The sequence below is a fragment of the Pieris rapae genome, chromosome 21, assembly GCF_905147795.1.
Source record: "Pieris rapae chromosome 21, ilPieRapa1.1, whole genome shotgun sequence".
Taxonomy (NCBI): domain Eukaryota; kingdom Metazoa; phylum Arthropoda; class Insecta; order Lepidoptera; family Pieridae; genus Pieris; species Pieris rapae.
Window position 1 is genome coordinate 4,767,054 of NC_059529.1, and position 14,596 is coordinate 4,781,649.

Genomic DNA, 14,596 nt, shown 5'->3' on the forward strand with positions numbered 1-14,596 from the left:
AACGCTACAACAATAGCTATAAGTTATAACGAAATCGTGAAAGCTTAACGATCGTAACAGAGACAATGAAACCTCTTTTCTTCAAGTCTATACTTCAAATTGTACATGATTAAACTGGCCACTTTTGTGGAAAAAGAAAAATCTTTAAAACGTTCGTTTTTTAAATGAAGAATAACCTTTTTCATGTTTATGTTGTCATTATCAGAGATATTTTAGAGTAGTATTATTTCCAATTAGAAATAATCCTTGTATAAATAATGTATTTTAAATTTGGAACTTTATGTCAGTTTTTAAAATTACTTACATGTGCGGACTCAATGTTGGCAACGTTCATGGCCATAACAAAAATTAAAAAGAAGTTTTAAAACTCTTTATTTAAAATGAGCGGGTTAATCAATTTTAGCGTGAAAATTTTGTTTTACGTCAGCATTCAAGCTGAGCCTAATGCTAATTAAAATGAATTTTATGTATTTGATTTTATAGTTCTGCTAAATATTATTCAACCAGTGCAATGATTGGGGCTATATGTATTATTGTTTTAAATTACTCTCTTTTATATATCGCAAAACGCCGTCAAAATTAGTTTCACGCTTCACTGAGCAGAGACAGATCGTCATCTAAACATTAGATTTGATTTAATATTGGATTGGATTTGAAACCACGTGTTTTGTTCTCAGTGTAATATGTGTCCCTGCTCATGTCTACTGCTAACACTGACATTGTTTGTCTTTTCACGTAATTTTCAGTAACTGAGCCTTCTACCAGTTTGTCCCAATTATATTGTAAGGCTCTACCAATACCGTTTACATAATGATAAGACAAACGCTGAAGTATTAATTACAATTATTAAATTATTGTTTCAGTTCTACCATGTTACGGACATCACTGTTGGTTAGGTGAAAGTGGTGAGATGTCAGCCATGTCCGCATATGAGACCATGCATATGTGACCATGCGGGCTGTGTGACGCAGTTCGAATGCGTCGAGGGAGTGTGTATAGCGTGAGCGAAGGCATGGAGCGGTGCACGTGTGCTAGGTAAGTAATAAACACATATAAACGTAATGGTCAAAGCACACATATAAACTCGGAAAGGGATCCTCACCGTATCGCCGTCAACCACGCAACCTAACGTATGCACGTAACCGTAACGTAACGTAAAGCGTATCGGCAGCTGCTGTACGTCAACTCGGCTACGGCTAGGCAACGTCACGCTTACGGTTCGGTTTCGGCAGGAATGTCGGAGACAGGGGCAAGGGTGGACGAAGAGATCGGTTTTGGAGAGCCGTAAGCGCGGGAACTAAGTTGACTACGCACCTAATCGCAATTCGGTGCCTGTTCCGAGGCGACATTACGTTACGATTAGTGTGCGTTTTTTTTTTTAGAACGTTTTAGGCTCGAGGTGATACGGTGAGCCGAGTTGCTATGTGTGCTTTGGCCTTTATCCGTAACAAGAAACGGGGTGGCAGTTGTTAAACGAAGCGATATACAGTTACAGATAACACTCAACATCTGAAAAACTCACATACATATGTTTATAAAAGAGAAAGAAAATATTACAGTAAAAATGTCATATTAAATTAAGAATTACGCATACTAAATCAAATATGCAATTTAAAAATATATTTCTTCTTTGCAATTATTATTAGTAACGGAAGAATACATGTCCCCTGAAGACAAGAATTCAATCACTAAACGTGTATTAATAATCATGTATCAAGTGTATTGAAGTACAATGACGTCACAAAAGAAGATGAAAGCAGCGACCTCAAATCCCCGACGGCTCTACCCACACTGTATCGTAATGTATACAGTTGCTTGATATGCCTGATTGAAGCTTCACAGATATCATTCACCACATTCACACACTAAGATCCTGTAGATTTAATTATTTAGTTCCCTTTATTTTATAGCTTTCATGCTATATAAGAATTAAAGAAGAACCCTCATGTAAGTCAGTATATTAGCCATAGATAATATACATACCATAGTATGGAAATATTGGAAAGCTCATATTGAAAAATTACAGAGCAAAGTAGGCATTCGTTTACATTTACTATGCGTATTATGAGCCCGTCCCGGTGAACATTTATTTACCAAACAGTTTTTGTAGATATCTATATGTATTTTAATATTATATTCTGTATTAATCAGTGATTAATCAGCATTAAATTTTAGTGAAAGATTTTTTAAATACGACTAGAAAAAACTTGGTGATTAAAAAGAGTGGCGGAGTGTTTATTGCCAGTTCTTTTCTTCCGTTCTTTGCTCTTGATTTGAGAACTAGCAGTAAATATTAAATTAGGAGCATTGAATGTGTATTACTTTTTTTGACGTTCATAAGTGTATGTCGGCGAAGCGAAGCGCCTGTAAATAACGAATCCAGATTTATTAAAGCTGTCATTAAATTATTGAAGATAATGACGTCAGTAATACTGGTGTCATAGATTAGTTTGTTGGCATCTGCCATTTAATTTCGACATTAGAGTCTACACTTTAAAGGCTTCTGCTTGGTTCGACCGCTCAATCGAACTGAGGCTCGTACCAATCAGTTCCTGTATTTATAACAACCAGAATTTGTAATAAACAAGCTTCGTAACATTTCGGGTACTCGTTCCACGACCGAACCCGAATAGACAACAGAGTCAAACAGAGTCATAAGAACGAGTGTCAAAGATTACTTTAATATTTATTGTTATCTAGTCTCCAATATTTAAAATTATGATAAATAACTTTCCATAATAATAATTATGACTATGGAGTCAGAATTATTATCGATCATTGAATAGTGATTAATTATAAGATCTAGCAACATTGACAAGTTAAATGAACTAGTCATATTAACGGTTTTAAAGAGATTTGACTTCGATGTCATTAAATGATAATGACAGTGGCAGCTGACACTAACACGCCATTGCTGTAACATAAATAATAAAGAATATAAAATTACTACAGACTGTCATAAAATATGAATCCCAAACATTATTAATATTTTTCGTAACAATATATAAATTTGCGCCGATACGGCCATACTGACTCCAGCGCGTCCCTTGCGCTGCTTTACATTGCAACAACTTTAAACAAGGCATCACTCATGACGAGATCTAGCCAACACGTAACGCATCACCCATCCTGGGTTCAGCCAACAAGACCAGGATCAAGGATACGCATGGTGGCCAGCCAGCGTTTTAGGAAGGTTATTGGATAGGAAAACAAAAGGCATCACTCATTACGAGATCTAGCCCACACACAAGGCATCACTCATTACGAGATCTAGCCCACACACAAGGCATCACTCATTACGAGATCTAGCCCACACACAAGGCATCACTCATTACGAGATCTAGCCCACACACAAGGCATCACTCATTACGAGATCTAGCCCACACACAAGGCATCACTCATTTAGAGATCTAGCCCACACACAAGGCATCACTCATTTAGAGATCTAGCCCACACAAGGCATCACCCATCCTGGGTTCAGCCAACAAGACCAGGATCAAGGATACGCATGGTGTCCAGCCAGCGTTTTAGGAAGGATATTGGATAGGTAAAACACATTTTTATTTTTTCATAAACATGTCAATGCATATACATAAAATAATTATTACCTTTAATTAGATTAGTTATTCAGTAATTCAATGCAATTACCTAGATCCAAAAACGTCAGTAGAAGAGGTCGAGGCCTCCTCACATAAAACTCTCCGACAAATCTTCCGCCGATACGGTCAATTCGACTGAAGTATAAACTCATGGCGTTCAAAGAATTGCTCCAATTGGTTACTCAACCAACCACAACATGTAAACCGCCTCGGCCTGCTGACATCTAGACTAAGAATTATAAAGCAGTTCTTCTCAAAAGCAGTCTAATGACAGAATATACCGATACCCGTTCTCTTTAAAAAAAGATATATTAAAAATTAAAACCCACAGTAAAATGGTATCACAAAATACTTGATATATTTTTTTTTGTCATCACACTATTATCACATTAGTTATTCACATCAAATTACATTCATGCACCTGATGTTCGTCAAAAATATTAGAAGGTTTAATTTTACAATTACTTTTACAGTTACATTTACAACTTAAATTCAAATCTTAATTACTCATATCTGTAACGTATGGAATGTTTCGCTTATGATGGTTGATATAAAATGCACACTTAAGTTTTTAGTAATGGGCCAAACCCAGCAAAATAGAATAAGAACGAAAAGTGGGTAGAACGAATACGCAACGTACGGTAGACAAAAATCACTGCATTTTGATGTGTAGAATGTAACTGAGCTGAAGAGAAAGCGTTTTGGATTGAGTATTCATACAAAGTTGATATTTGTCATGACAACTATGAATAAAATTAAAATAAAACACGTTTATTTTGGAACATAAGATCGTCATGGTATCACATTTTCCACGTCACCAAATTCGATCCCGTAGGCATCCCTACTCATTGGCAAAGAAGACAGGGTGTAGGCCGAGAGAAAAAGCCGACGTAAAAAACTCTCGGTAATTTTTAAAATAAAATAAGTCATCAAACAATACTACAACGCTCATAGCAAATTAATTAGAAGTAGCTTGCCCAGCACTAGTCCTAGGCCCTTTCATCAACTAGACAATCGCTGACTTTATAGTAAGCCTTTTTACACAGCTCCTCTTTTTAATACATTTCCCAAATTTATTAAAAGACAGAGATACAAGAGCATCTGGGATTTTATATTGAAGAAGAGAATCCCTTTTCCCAAAAAGAATTAGTAACTAAACCACTCAAATCAAATTTAATTTTTTTTTTGTGAGCAGTTAACGTCTCCAAATATTTGAATGTTCAAATTTATATTTACAACTTTGATTTGGATTTTACTTTGCCATATGTGCAAAATATTAGAGAATGTTTATAATGACCGATATAAAATTCTCTTTTCACTGTCAGCGATGACGAAAAGTAAAAATACATAAATTTACCGAAAGACATACGTAAATATTAAACACAAAAGCTGTTTTTTTTAATAGTGTCATCTGATTAGGGAATTCCGTGAAAGCCAGATGCTATATCTAAGCATCTGTAATATCGGGCTCTGCCTAATCTCTAAATTTGGTCTGCTAATATCTCTAACCGCACTTGAATTCAACACGCAAAAATCAACGCAAAGTTGGTCCGTCCCGTTCTTTTTCTCGATTCATAAAATTCATATCTTATTATGACTTTCTCGAATTAATTGACAATTTTAATAGTTTTAAAAAGTCTTATACCTTTCTTTGAACAATTAATTACATATTTTGTTGTAGTAAGTTTAATAAATGAACAATACTTAATAGTTTAATTTAGCGAGTTACATTCGTCATTTTGACGGTAGTAGCAATTTTACTCTAGATGACCCACACAACGGCAGAAATCTCATTTAATAAACTGTGCCATGAAAACCGGTATTGTTGTTACTGAATTATGACGAAATAACGTTATGCTTAGACGAATTTCTCACTTTGCAGTCCCGGTAACACGACAACGACAAACGACCCGGTTTAAGAAAGTGAAACGAACGAATTGATATTTTGAAGATACCATAACACGGGATCTTTGTTATATCATTATATTTACTCTACTTTCGATTTTACGCCTACGAAATATTATAAGAACTGATAAGAATTTATTTAGTGAATCGGAGGTAATTCTCAGTTACTCAGATCGAAAAAACTCAGGGTAAATACCTGTGATCACCGCAACCATTACCTCGGCGTCGGCGTCGGTAGCATATGGTCGAATCCTCTTAAAAAAACGTCCGTGCCATTGTAGCATACTCTGCGTAACGGCTCGCTTGGTCCGAAGTGTAGTTGCGCCATTTCGGCACGTCAATCGAGTACCGAAACTCTACACGTCACTTACGTATGGATCAGCTCTCCCGAAGTCTCTTGGAGATGTGTGATCCCGCCGCTGCTGTCGGCGCGAAGCGCCTGTAAATAACGAATCCAGATTTATTAAAGCTGTCATTAAATTATTGAAGATAATGACGTCAGTAATACTGGTGTCATAGATTAGTTTGTTGGCATCTGCCATTTAATTTCGACATTAGAGTCTACACTTTAAAGGCTTCTGCTTGGTTCGACCGCTCAATCGAACTGAGGCTCGTACCAATCAGTTCCTGTATTTATAACAACCAGAATTTGTAATAAACAAGCTTCGTAACATTTCGGGTACTCGTTCCACGACCGAACCCGAATAGACAACAGAGTCAAACAGAGTCATAAGAACGAGTGTCAAAGATTACTTTAATATTTATTGTTATCTAGTCTCCAATATTTAAAATTATGATAAATAACTTTCCATAATAATAATTATGACTATGGAGTCAGAATTATTATCGATCATTGAATAGTGATTAATTATAAGATCTAGCAACATTGACAAGTTAAATGAACTAGTCATATTAACGGTTTTAAAGAGATTTGACTTCGATGTCATTAAATGATAATGACAGTGGCAGCTGACACTAACACGCCATTGCTGTAACATAAATAATAAAGAATATAAAATTACTACAGACTATCATAAAATATGAATCCCAAACATTATTAATATTTTTCGTAACAATATATAAATTTGCGCCGATATGTACATATGAATAATTGATTTTTGATTTGATTTGATTTGATAACGTTACTTAGAAGTTAACCGATTCTAATATATTTAATTTATATTAGAAATATACATCAAATGATTCTAATTTAACATTTACTGCCAGTTCTCATATCCAAGGGCCTAGAACGGAAGAGAAAAACGGACAATAAACTCTCCGCCACTCTTTTGATTCGCCAAGTTTTTATTACACAATGTTTGTAAGGAACTGTGACCATTACACCATGTTCCATATGACGTCTTGAGTAATAAAGAATAATAAAATAAATTAAATTCGTTATGTGTCATATATTATACAAATATTATTTTTTGTTAATTGTTGATAGGCTACTAAACTATTTACTGGGAAAAACAGAATAAAGCTATCTTTATTCAGAGCCCGCTATTCATTCACGCCTTTACTTTTATTAAATCTTTTATCTGCGGAAAGATGCCGAAACCTGTTGGGAAATAATATTTTATTAGCTTAATTTTATAAGTGAGAATTTTGTTGACAGATGAGGTTCGTACTGATTTTTCATATCTAATGTAGACAACGGTTACTCATCAGTTTTAATGCCTGATGACTTACGGATTATTTACTTTTTTTACAACAATACATACACTAACATTAAAGTTAAGCTAATACCATAATATCCAAATAATATTAATATTAAATATAGAAGATACAGAATATCTTTCTGTGAACTTACTTTGTGATCATATAACGATGTCGATAGTGTCGGAAACAGCTTTCAGTAGGAGCAACATCTTTGTTAAAGGGGATCTGTGCAATAGAATGGTTCTGGCCCTTGATATCAGAAACAACCCTGGCACTGACAAACATTTACGTGTCTTAATACACTTATTTAATAAATATTGTTATAAAGATATGGTACTGTTTTTTTTATCTATCCACAACCTAAAGACATTTGAGCAAGCTAAATTTGGATTGTTCCAGAACATCGTTCAACAATATAGGCGGACCAAAACGCGGCCAGTTCATTCAGTTTTGAGTACGATTAAAAGAGATTGACATCATAGAGATAAAGTGTGAATATTGAACACTATTCTGAAGTAATTAGTGATGGAGTTTTGTGTGTCGTAAATTGTGTATTTTTGGAAAAAATCTATTATTATTTGCGTAGAACATTAATATCAATATCATGACGTAATAATATATTTTAATAATGTGATGATGTAATAATATAAAAATATAACAATTGACTATGATTCATAATTCAATTACTTCTATTCTATCTCTTAAATCAAATCAGGATTCCAGTATGTGTATGTAATGTATGTAAATAATAATAATATATTGCGCGTAATTTTCGTCTATTTTGGTGTAATTAAATTCCACGTTGATTCATTGAAAAATAAGCCTTGAAGAGATTACTATCTGATCCCCTTGCTCGTAACAATATACGTTACCCAACCAACAGCAAGTAGGTAATAATAACCAAACTACCTAAACATCTACAAAACAATAAAATGTATTAAAACCTTGATTAACAGGAATTACAAAATAAATCTCTTGACACTTGACATTTATTAAAAAAGAAATAACATTGTGCATACTTCTGCCGTACCTCGTTTGAATTTTCTACTTTTTTACGGAGAAATACTAAGCAATTTGTGTTTCACCGCCACAATATTTCAGTATTATCTTAGATAAATGAATGTCATACATATTCTACCAGGACAATCAAGAAAAGAAAATCCGCTTCCATTGTTTTCCTTTATTCAAAACATAACTAAGTTATTAACTGATAAGCAAACTTCGACTAACTGACCGCGCTAACTCGTGCCTTCATGTTGTAAGACGCAAGCTGTTGCAAATTTAAAAAGCGGTAACCATATATTATTATTATAGATTCTTTATTTCTTTATTTTCATAGTGAATAATATTTTAATTAATTAATAATAATACAATTCATTATAACATGTGCATGCATTAAAAAATAAACTATTACTATTCTAATTATCCTTAAATTCCAATTATAATTAGTAATTTCAATAAATCTAAATTTTAAGTAATAAATAAATTAAAAAAATAATCAAAATCATAAATTATTATGGACCCCTCTACGGGTAAAGGACCTCCCCCAATTTGCTCCACTTACGTTTTTTATATAATAAATCACATAAGTTAAAATTCCAGTGTAGTGTGAAAACTTATTGAAATTAATATTCTTTGTTAGAACTCGAAAACACCAAAGAATTCTAAAACCGTGGAAGTTTTTCTCTCATCACAAATGTTTGCTGTTTTTAGAGTCTCCTTTGTTTCTTGATAACTAATATTAAAAAGTATATTGTTTCCAGTATGCGCTATTAGTATTTAGGTTAAAAAATGTGGGTTAATATTTCATTCGCTTTTGTACTTGAATTTCTATTGAAAGAAAAAATCCTCCATTACTATAATTTATACTAACAACCATGGAAGAGATGGTTAATAATTTTAATTCAGGAATAAGTTTTACTACCTAATATTTCGTTAATAAGACATAGTTTCGTCCTGAAACGCTAACGGGCACTGAATTTGCATCGTAATTTTGTTATTTGTCTGACTAAACATTGAACATAATGAAATGAACACTATAGCTTTTCACAACTGCAAGGGAAAAATTTTCTTTGAAGATTGGTAGTCGATTATGAACTGAAAACTGTGCTTATGACAACACGACTGAAATGAAACTTCTTTCGCTTCATCTGTATGTATGTATATATATATATATTTATTTTCTACAAATATTTAAATTTATTTCATGCTTTCATTGGTAAATTAATATTTTTGCATAGATATTTTATTTTATTCTCTTCTATCTCCCACTCAACTTCCGCTAGCCTTCCCCGATCACACTTTTCGTAATGCTTACGTCACGCGTTCGCCATCTTACTCCCCAAGTCAAGCGTGCGTAAAGAAGTTTCACTTAAAAAATCTTAAAAATCGAAATTTACAACGTTTTATAATGGTTTTATATGATTTTTTTCATCGTGATTAATATCAAAAAATCCTTTATTTTGGTACTCCGGGCAATAAATTATTAATAAATAATTGCTTAATGCATTTAGTCCAGCTAAAAACTCACGTTTAAGCATGATAAAAAGTATACAGTATTTAATCAAGCACGGCCCCTTTCACACCGATACCGATTTTAATGACTATTGTATCAGTAATATAAATTTTCCTGAATTGGTACTCTGTAACTTAATCCCAATTATGATAATGATGACGATATATAACGATAAACCCATTATGATTACTCATTTACTATCAGTTGCTAATTTGGAGTTACGTGATCCGATACTCAATATAGATTAGCACGCTTACTATGTAATTTAAATAGCGATTAAGATGTGGAATGAACTATCAGTGATTATTTCATGGTAGAGCTACTTGATAAATAAAGTATTGTTTGTAGGTAGCGCGGGCGCGGGTGCGGGTGCCGGCATGTGCGGGGAATGGAGGGTGTGTGGTCTCCCTCCTCTGCGTCGCCGCCGCCGCCGCCCCGCTCCGCGCCCCGCTGTCGCTGCCGCTGCCCGCTTTCCACCAGCTACAACTGCCTGCCACACTATGGTAAGTGTACCATATACACTTTACAAAAGGAAAATGTAACAAATAGCATATTTAAAGAAAAAACTTTTTTAACGGTTGAAGCTATGTATGCAATATAAACTTATAATTATTTTGCGTAATTTTAATGCTTTCCGACGTTTCGCGTGCTTTACAGCGTGCGTGGTCACGGTGACTGAAGACAAAAGGTGTTGTATGTCCAAATGTATCACAAATGAAAGTATACATAGTTTCAATCCGTTAAAAAAAGTTTTCTTTAAATGTGAAAAAAATGTTAAAAAAGACAATACAATTAGCATATTCCTTGACTAACTGCTGAGACGGCTCACTTTGTTGTTTTAAATTTAAGCTGAAGATGCGTGATGTCTACAACTCACATGAATAATACTATGTAGGTGTGAATAGGTGTAAATAGTATACAAGATATTGCTTTTTATCATTCATCGCATTCTCTCAAAAAGGCGATGACTTTTTCAAGCCTTTTATTATCGTGGTGAGCCTTCCACAAAGCTTTGAGATAATCCCCTCACCTTGAACTTTGATCCTAACCGTTGGGCTTCGTCTGTTACCTTGGGTCTCTTAGTGCTGACATTATGGAATTATTTATAAGTTAGGGTACGTCTATATGGTTTTGAGAGCCTTATGGTTGTTAGGTACTTACATCTCTTTAGTTATGTAGTACAGACAGCTCACTATACACATATAGTGTACAGTTACTCATGACATTTAATACATATACATTTAACCACACATTTTACTTTCCACTGGCCAGCTATACGGCGTGTCTTAACTTAACTTAACTTTCCCGATCTCCGGTATATTCAAGAATTATCTGTGTTTCTCACCCACACGGGCACAAAAAGATATAAAATACTGACGACAAGGAATATTGCAAATAAGAATTTAATAGTCGATATGTATAAATAATTAAGAATAAAACATAATTTCACATAAAAAGAATTTTGCTTACAGCCGTCTATAAATTAGACGACACTTTCGTGTTTCGTAATTAATATACCAGTAAGTTGTAGGCTTCGCGTAGACGCGTAGCAATATTTTGATGGTTTGCTACGTAACTTAAGAAGCCTAGAAATAAAGCCTTTTTTATTTCTATATTCTTTTTAAATTATTGTAAGTAGTGTTGTTAGAATTTACTTTTATACCTTCCAATCTGAAGATTAGGTATTATGATCTAAACTAATATGGATTTAAAAGTACAGCATTGAAATACCTGCGTAAGAAAAAAATATATTTTGCAGTACCCGGCACTGATGACGTAATTTTATATTAATATTAATTATATATATATTATATAATAATATAAATATAATATATGTATATTAATTCATCATCATCATCATCAATGGTTATACAGCCCCTTGTGGGCCTTAGCCTCCTCAATAATATAATAACAATAATATTTATATTATTCTTAATAAAATGAATGTTTAGGGCTTCGAAGAGGCTTATTAATTACGATAGTATATTTTCAAAATAAATAAAATTCTACCATAGAGTATATATTTTTGCTCAAAGCATCACTTTGGCCCCGATGCGAGTGATCATTGAAACGGGGTACGCCCTTGTCTTTGGTTATCTAAAAATAAAAGTTATACCCTTCGAAAACCACAACACTGCCTACATTAATTACTTTCACACGACTTCGAAAATATAACCAGAATTTGAAAATTAAACTTATTAAAACTTTAGCCTGCAAACGTTGCAGTATGGCACGCGATTATGAGTTTTAGCTATACTTTGTAGAGTTCGATTAGTGTATATAACTTTGGTTCGTTGTCAAGGGAGTGGACTGATATGAAATCAGTGAATGGAAAATTATTAGGAAGAATAAAAATAAATCAGTGGCGGTACAACCTCTTTAGGTCTTGGCCTCAGATTTCTGAATCTGTTTCATGATCATTTTTAAATCTAATAGCCAAGTAGGTGATCAGCCTCCAGTGCCTGACACACGTCGTCGACTTTTTGGGTCTAAGACATGTCGGTTTCCTCACGATGTTTTCCTTCACCGTTCGAGCAAATGTTAATGCGAACATAGAAAGTCCATTGGTGTACAGCCGGGGATCGAACCTACGACCTCGGGTATGAGAGTGGCATGCTGAAGCCACTAGGCCAACACTGCTATAGAATAAGAAGAACGTGCGGATTTATTTTCATTTGACATGAATAGTTTATTTACAGTATTTTTGAAGTTGTACTTCATTTGGCGCGATAGGGAAAAATGATATGAGTAGGTATATAACGTAGAATAAAATTTATGAAGAGAATTTTATCTTGATACGTCAAACAAATATAACTTCGAACGCGTATAAGTAACATGTTTAAATATTATTAATAACAATCAGTGCAATTTCAGAAATCAAAATTATTACTACTACGACTTTTTCTAATACATTTTAGTGGGATGTATTACGACCAAGCTATTTAATTATATTCAAATCAAAATATCTTTATTCATATAGGTAAACATGCACACTTATGAACGTCAAGAAAAACAAATTAAATTAACTTAAATTTACATTTACAACCAGTTCGCAAGTCAAGGGCGTAGAGCGGGTAAGAAGAACTGGCAAGAAACTTTCCGCCATCTTTTTTCAATCGCCAAGTTTTTAATGCAAATTGTTGGAACTGGAGCAAATCAATCCCAATGATTAGGATCATTTAAGTATTCGTCACATTTAATATTAAACAATATTAACTAAATTTCAATCTTGAACTAATAAACGGAACAAACACGTAGCTACCAACTCAATATATTTTATTAAATCAATCTCGAGAACAAATTTTTAAAGTAAATATCTACGAAAGTATATTTGGTGGGGTGTGATATGTTACTTGGGTATCGACAATTTATTGTTGTTAGAGAGAAAAAATACGTATTTGTACCTGTTTTTTAGGTTAAACATTGTTGTTAGTATTTATTTAATTAGATTAAATAAGTAGTTTATTATGTAGAAAATAATAATTAATAACAATTATTAAAATTAAAACTCGTAAAGCCAAGAAAAGAAAATTCGTTTGCGTTTTGTGTTTGTTTTTAAATCACTTTTGACGTTTAGAAAATATTATGTCGACATGTTTTTTTAGAAATCAAAGTTTTTTTATAATGCCGTAGATATAAGATAGGGTGTCTAAATAAATTGCTGAAAGCAAAGGGATTATCTTTTGGCATGATTTTTGCTTATGAAACTTATTGTCTAGATTATTTTAAAAGTATTATCGGCACCGTAATGCACCAAACTTTTCATTCGGTATATAAGTAATAAAGTAGTGAATAATAAAAAAAACATAAGATATATTGCTGTACTTGTTTGTTTCATTAAATTATACATATTTAATGTTCTATAACCCTACGATGGGGCAAAGGACGTCCACAGTGAATCTCCTTCGATTTCGGTATTCGGCCTAGCTCCAAGCCCTTTCGACTCTCTTCATATCTGCCTGCTTGGGGCTATGATTGGAATCTCTTCAGAATCTATGGCCTATACATTTCCATTTGCGTCGTTAAACTATACATTACCACTAATCAGATAACTATAGTTTAAATTTACAAAATTTGGTTTTATTTATAGATTAGTAAGGTCCATATTCTATTCTATTTGCATCTAATCACGTCTTGAGCGTTATTAAATGTCAAACTTCATATATCATCACATTAATATAGTTTGATAGCTCTCAACACATTAAGTGATCTTTTCTTGGCAGTGGATGTGTTCTGTGCACTCCATATCAGCCTTCTGCCCGTTTGCCTCCTGTTCAATAAAAAAAAACGTCCCGAACTAATAAATTAATTGGAAACACTAACCCAACACTATAACAGGAAACGGAAGGAAAGGAAAACTTTCCTTCACCGCATAAGCAAGTTTTAATTAAGAAAACAATATAAAATCAATATTTAAAAAATAGGATTGTGAATATCAAGCATATCTTTTAGTTAGGAATAGTCCGAGGCGAGCCCTTCACAAGTTTGTGTTCTGTTACCTAATTGGATTGTACATATTGTTCATGAAGGTATACTGTTGAAAAACTTTCCATGCAAAGTCCTAACAATTAAGTCTATAAATAAAACTAAATTGTTCATTCAGCTTTCTGCTAGGATGAAATCCCGCAGAAAGAAATGCGATATCAAAATATGCATAATTATATTTACTTATTTCAGAAATACGTACATTATCTTTACAGCCTATGTCAATACGATACGATACGAATTAGTAGTAAATTTACAATTAATTTAATTTTTTAGACGTTCATAAGTGTACTTGTTTACCTAGATGAATAAAGATATTTTGTTTGTTTGTGTGTTTGTTTGATAATGTCGAGAAACATTTAATAAAATTTACAAGTACATAACATTATGTACGAAAGTACATAAAAAATAAACAAATAATTTACACAAT

The 14,596-nt window shown here is 33.2% G+C and overlaps 1 protein-coding gene across 1 annotated transcript in view; it reads left to right on the forward strand.

The window, feature by feature from the left end:
- Positions 1-867: 867 nt before the first annotated feature.
- LOC111003502 (monocarboxylate transporter 4) overlaps positions 868-14,596 on the forward strand; it is a 37,744-nt gene continuing 24,015 nt past the window's right edge. The window contains exons 1-2 of the mRNA XM_022274032.2: positions 868-1,035; positions 10,030-10,184. Coding sequence (XP_022129724.2) covers positions 10,070-10,184 — 115 coding nt within the window. The 5' untranslated portion in view covers positions 868-1,035; positions 10,030-10,069. The remainder of the gene's footprint in view (positions 1,036-10,029; positions 10,185-14,596) is intronic.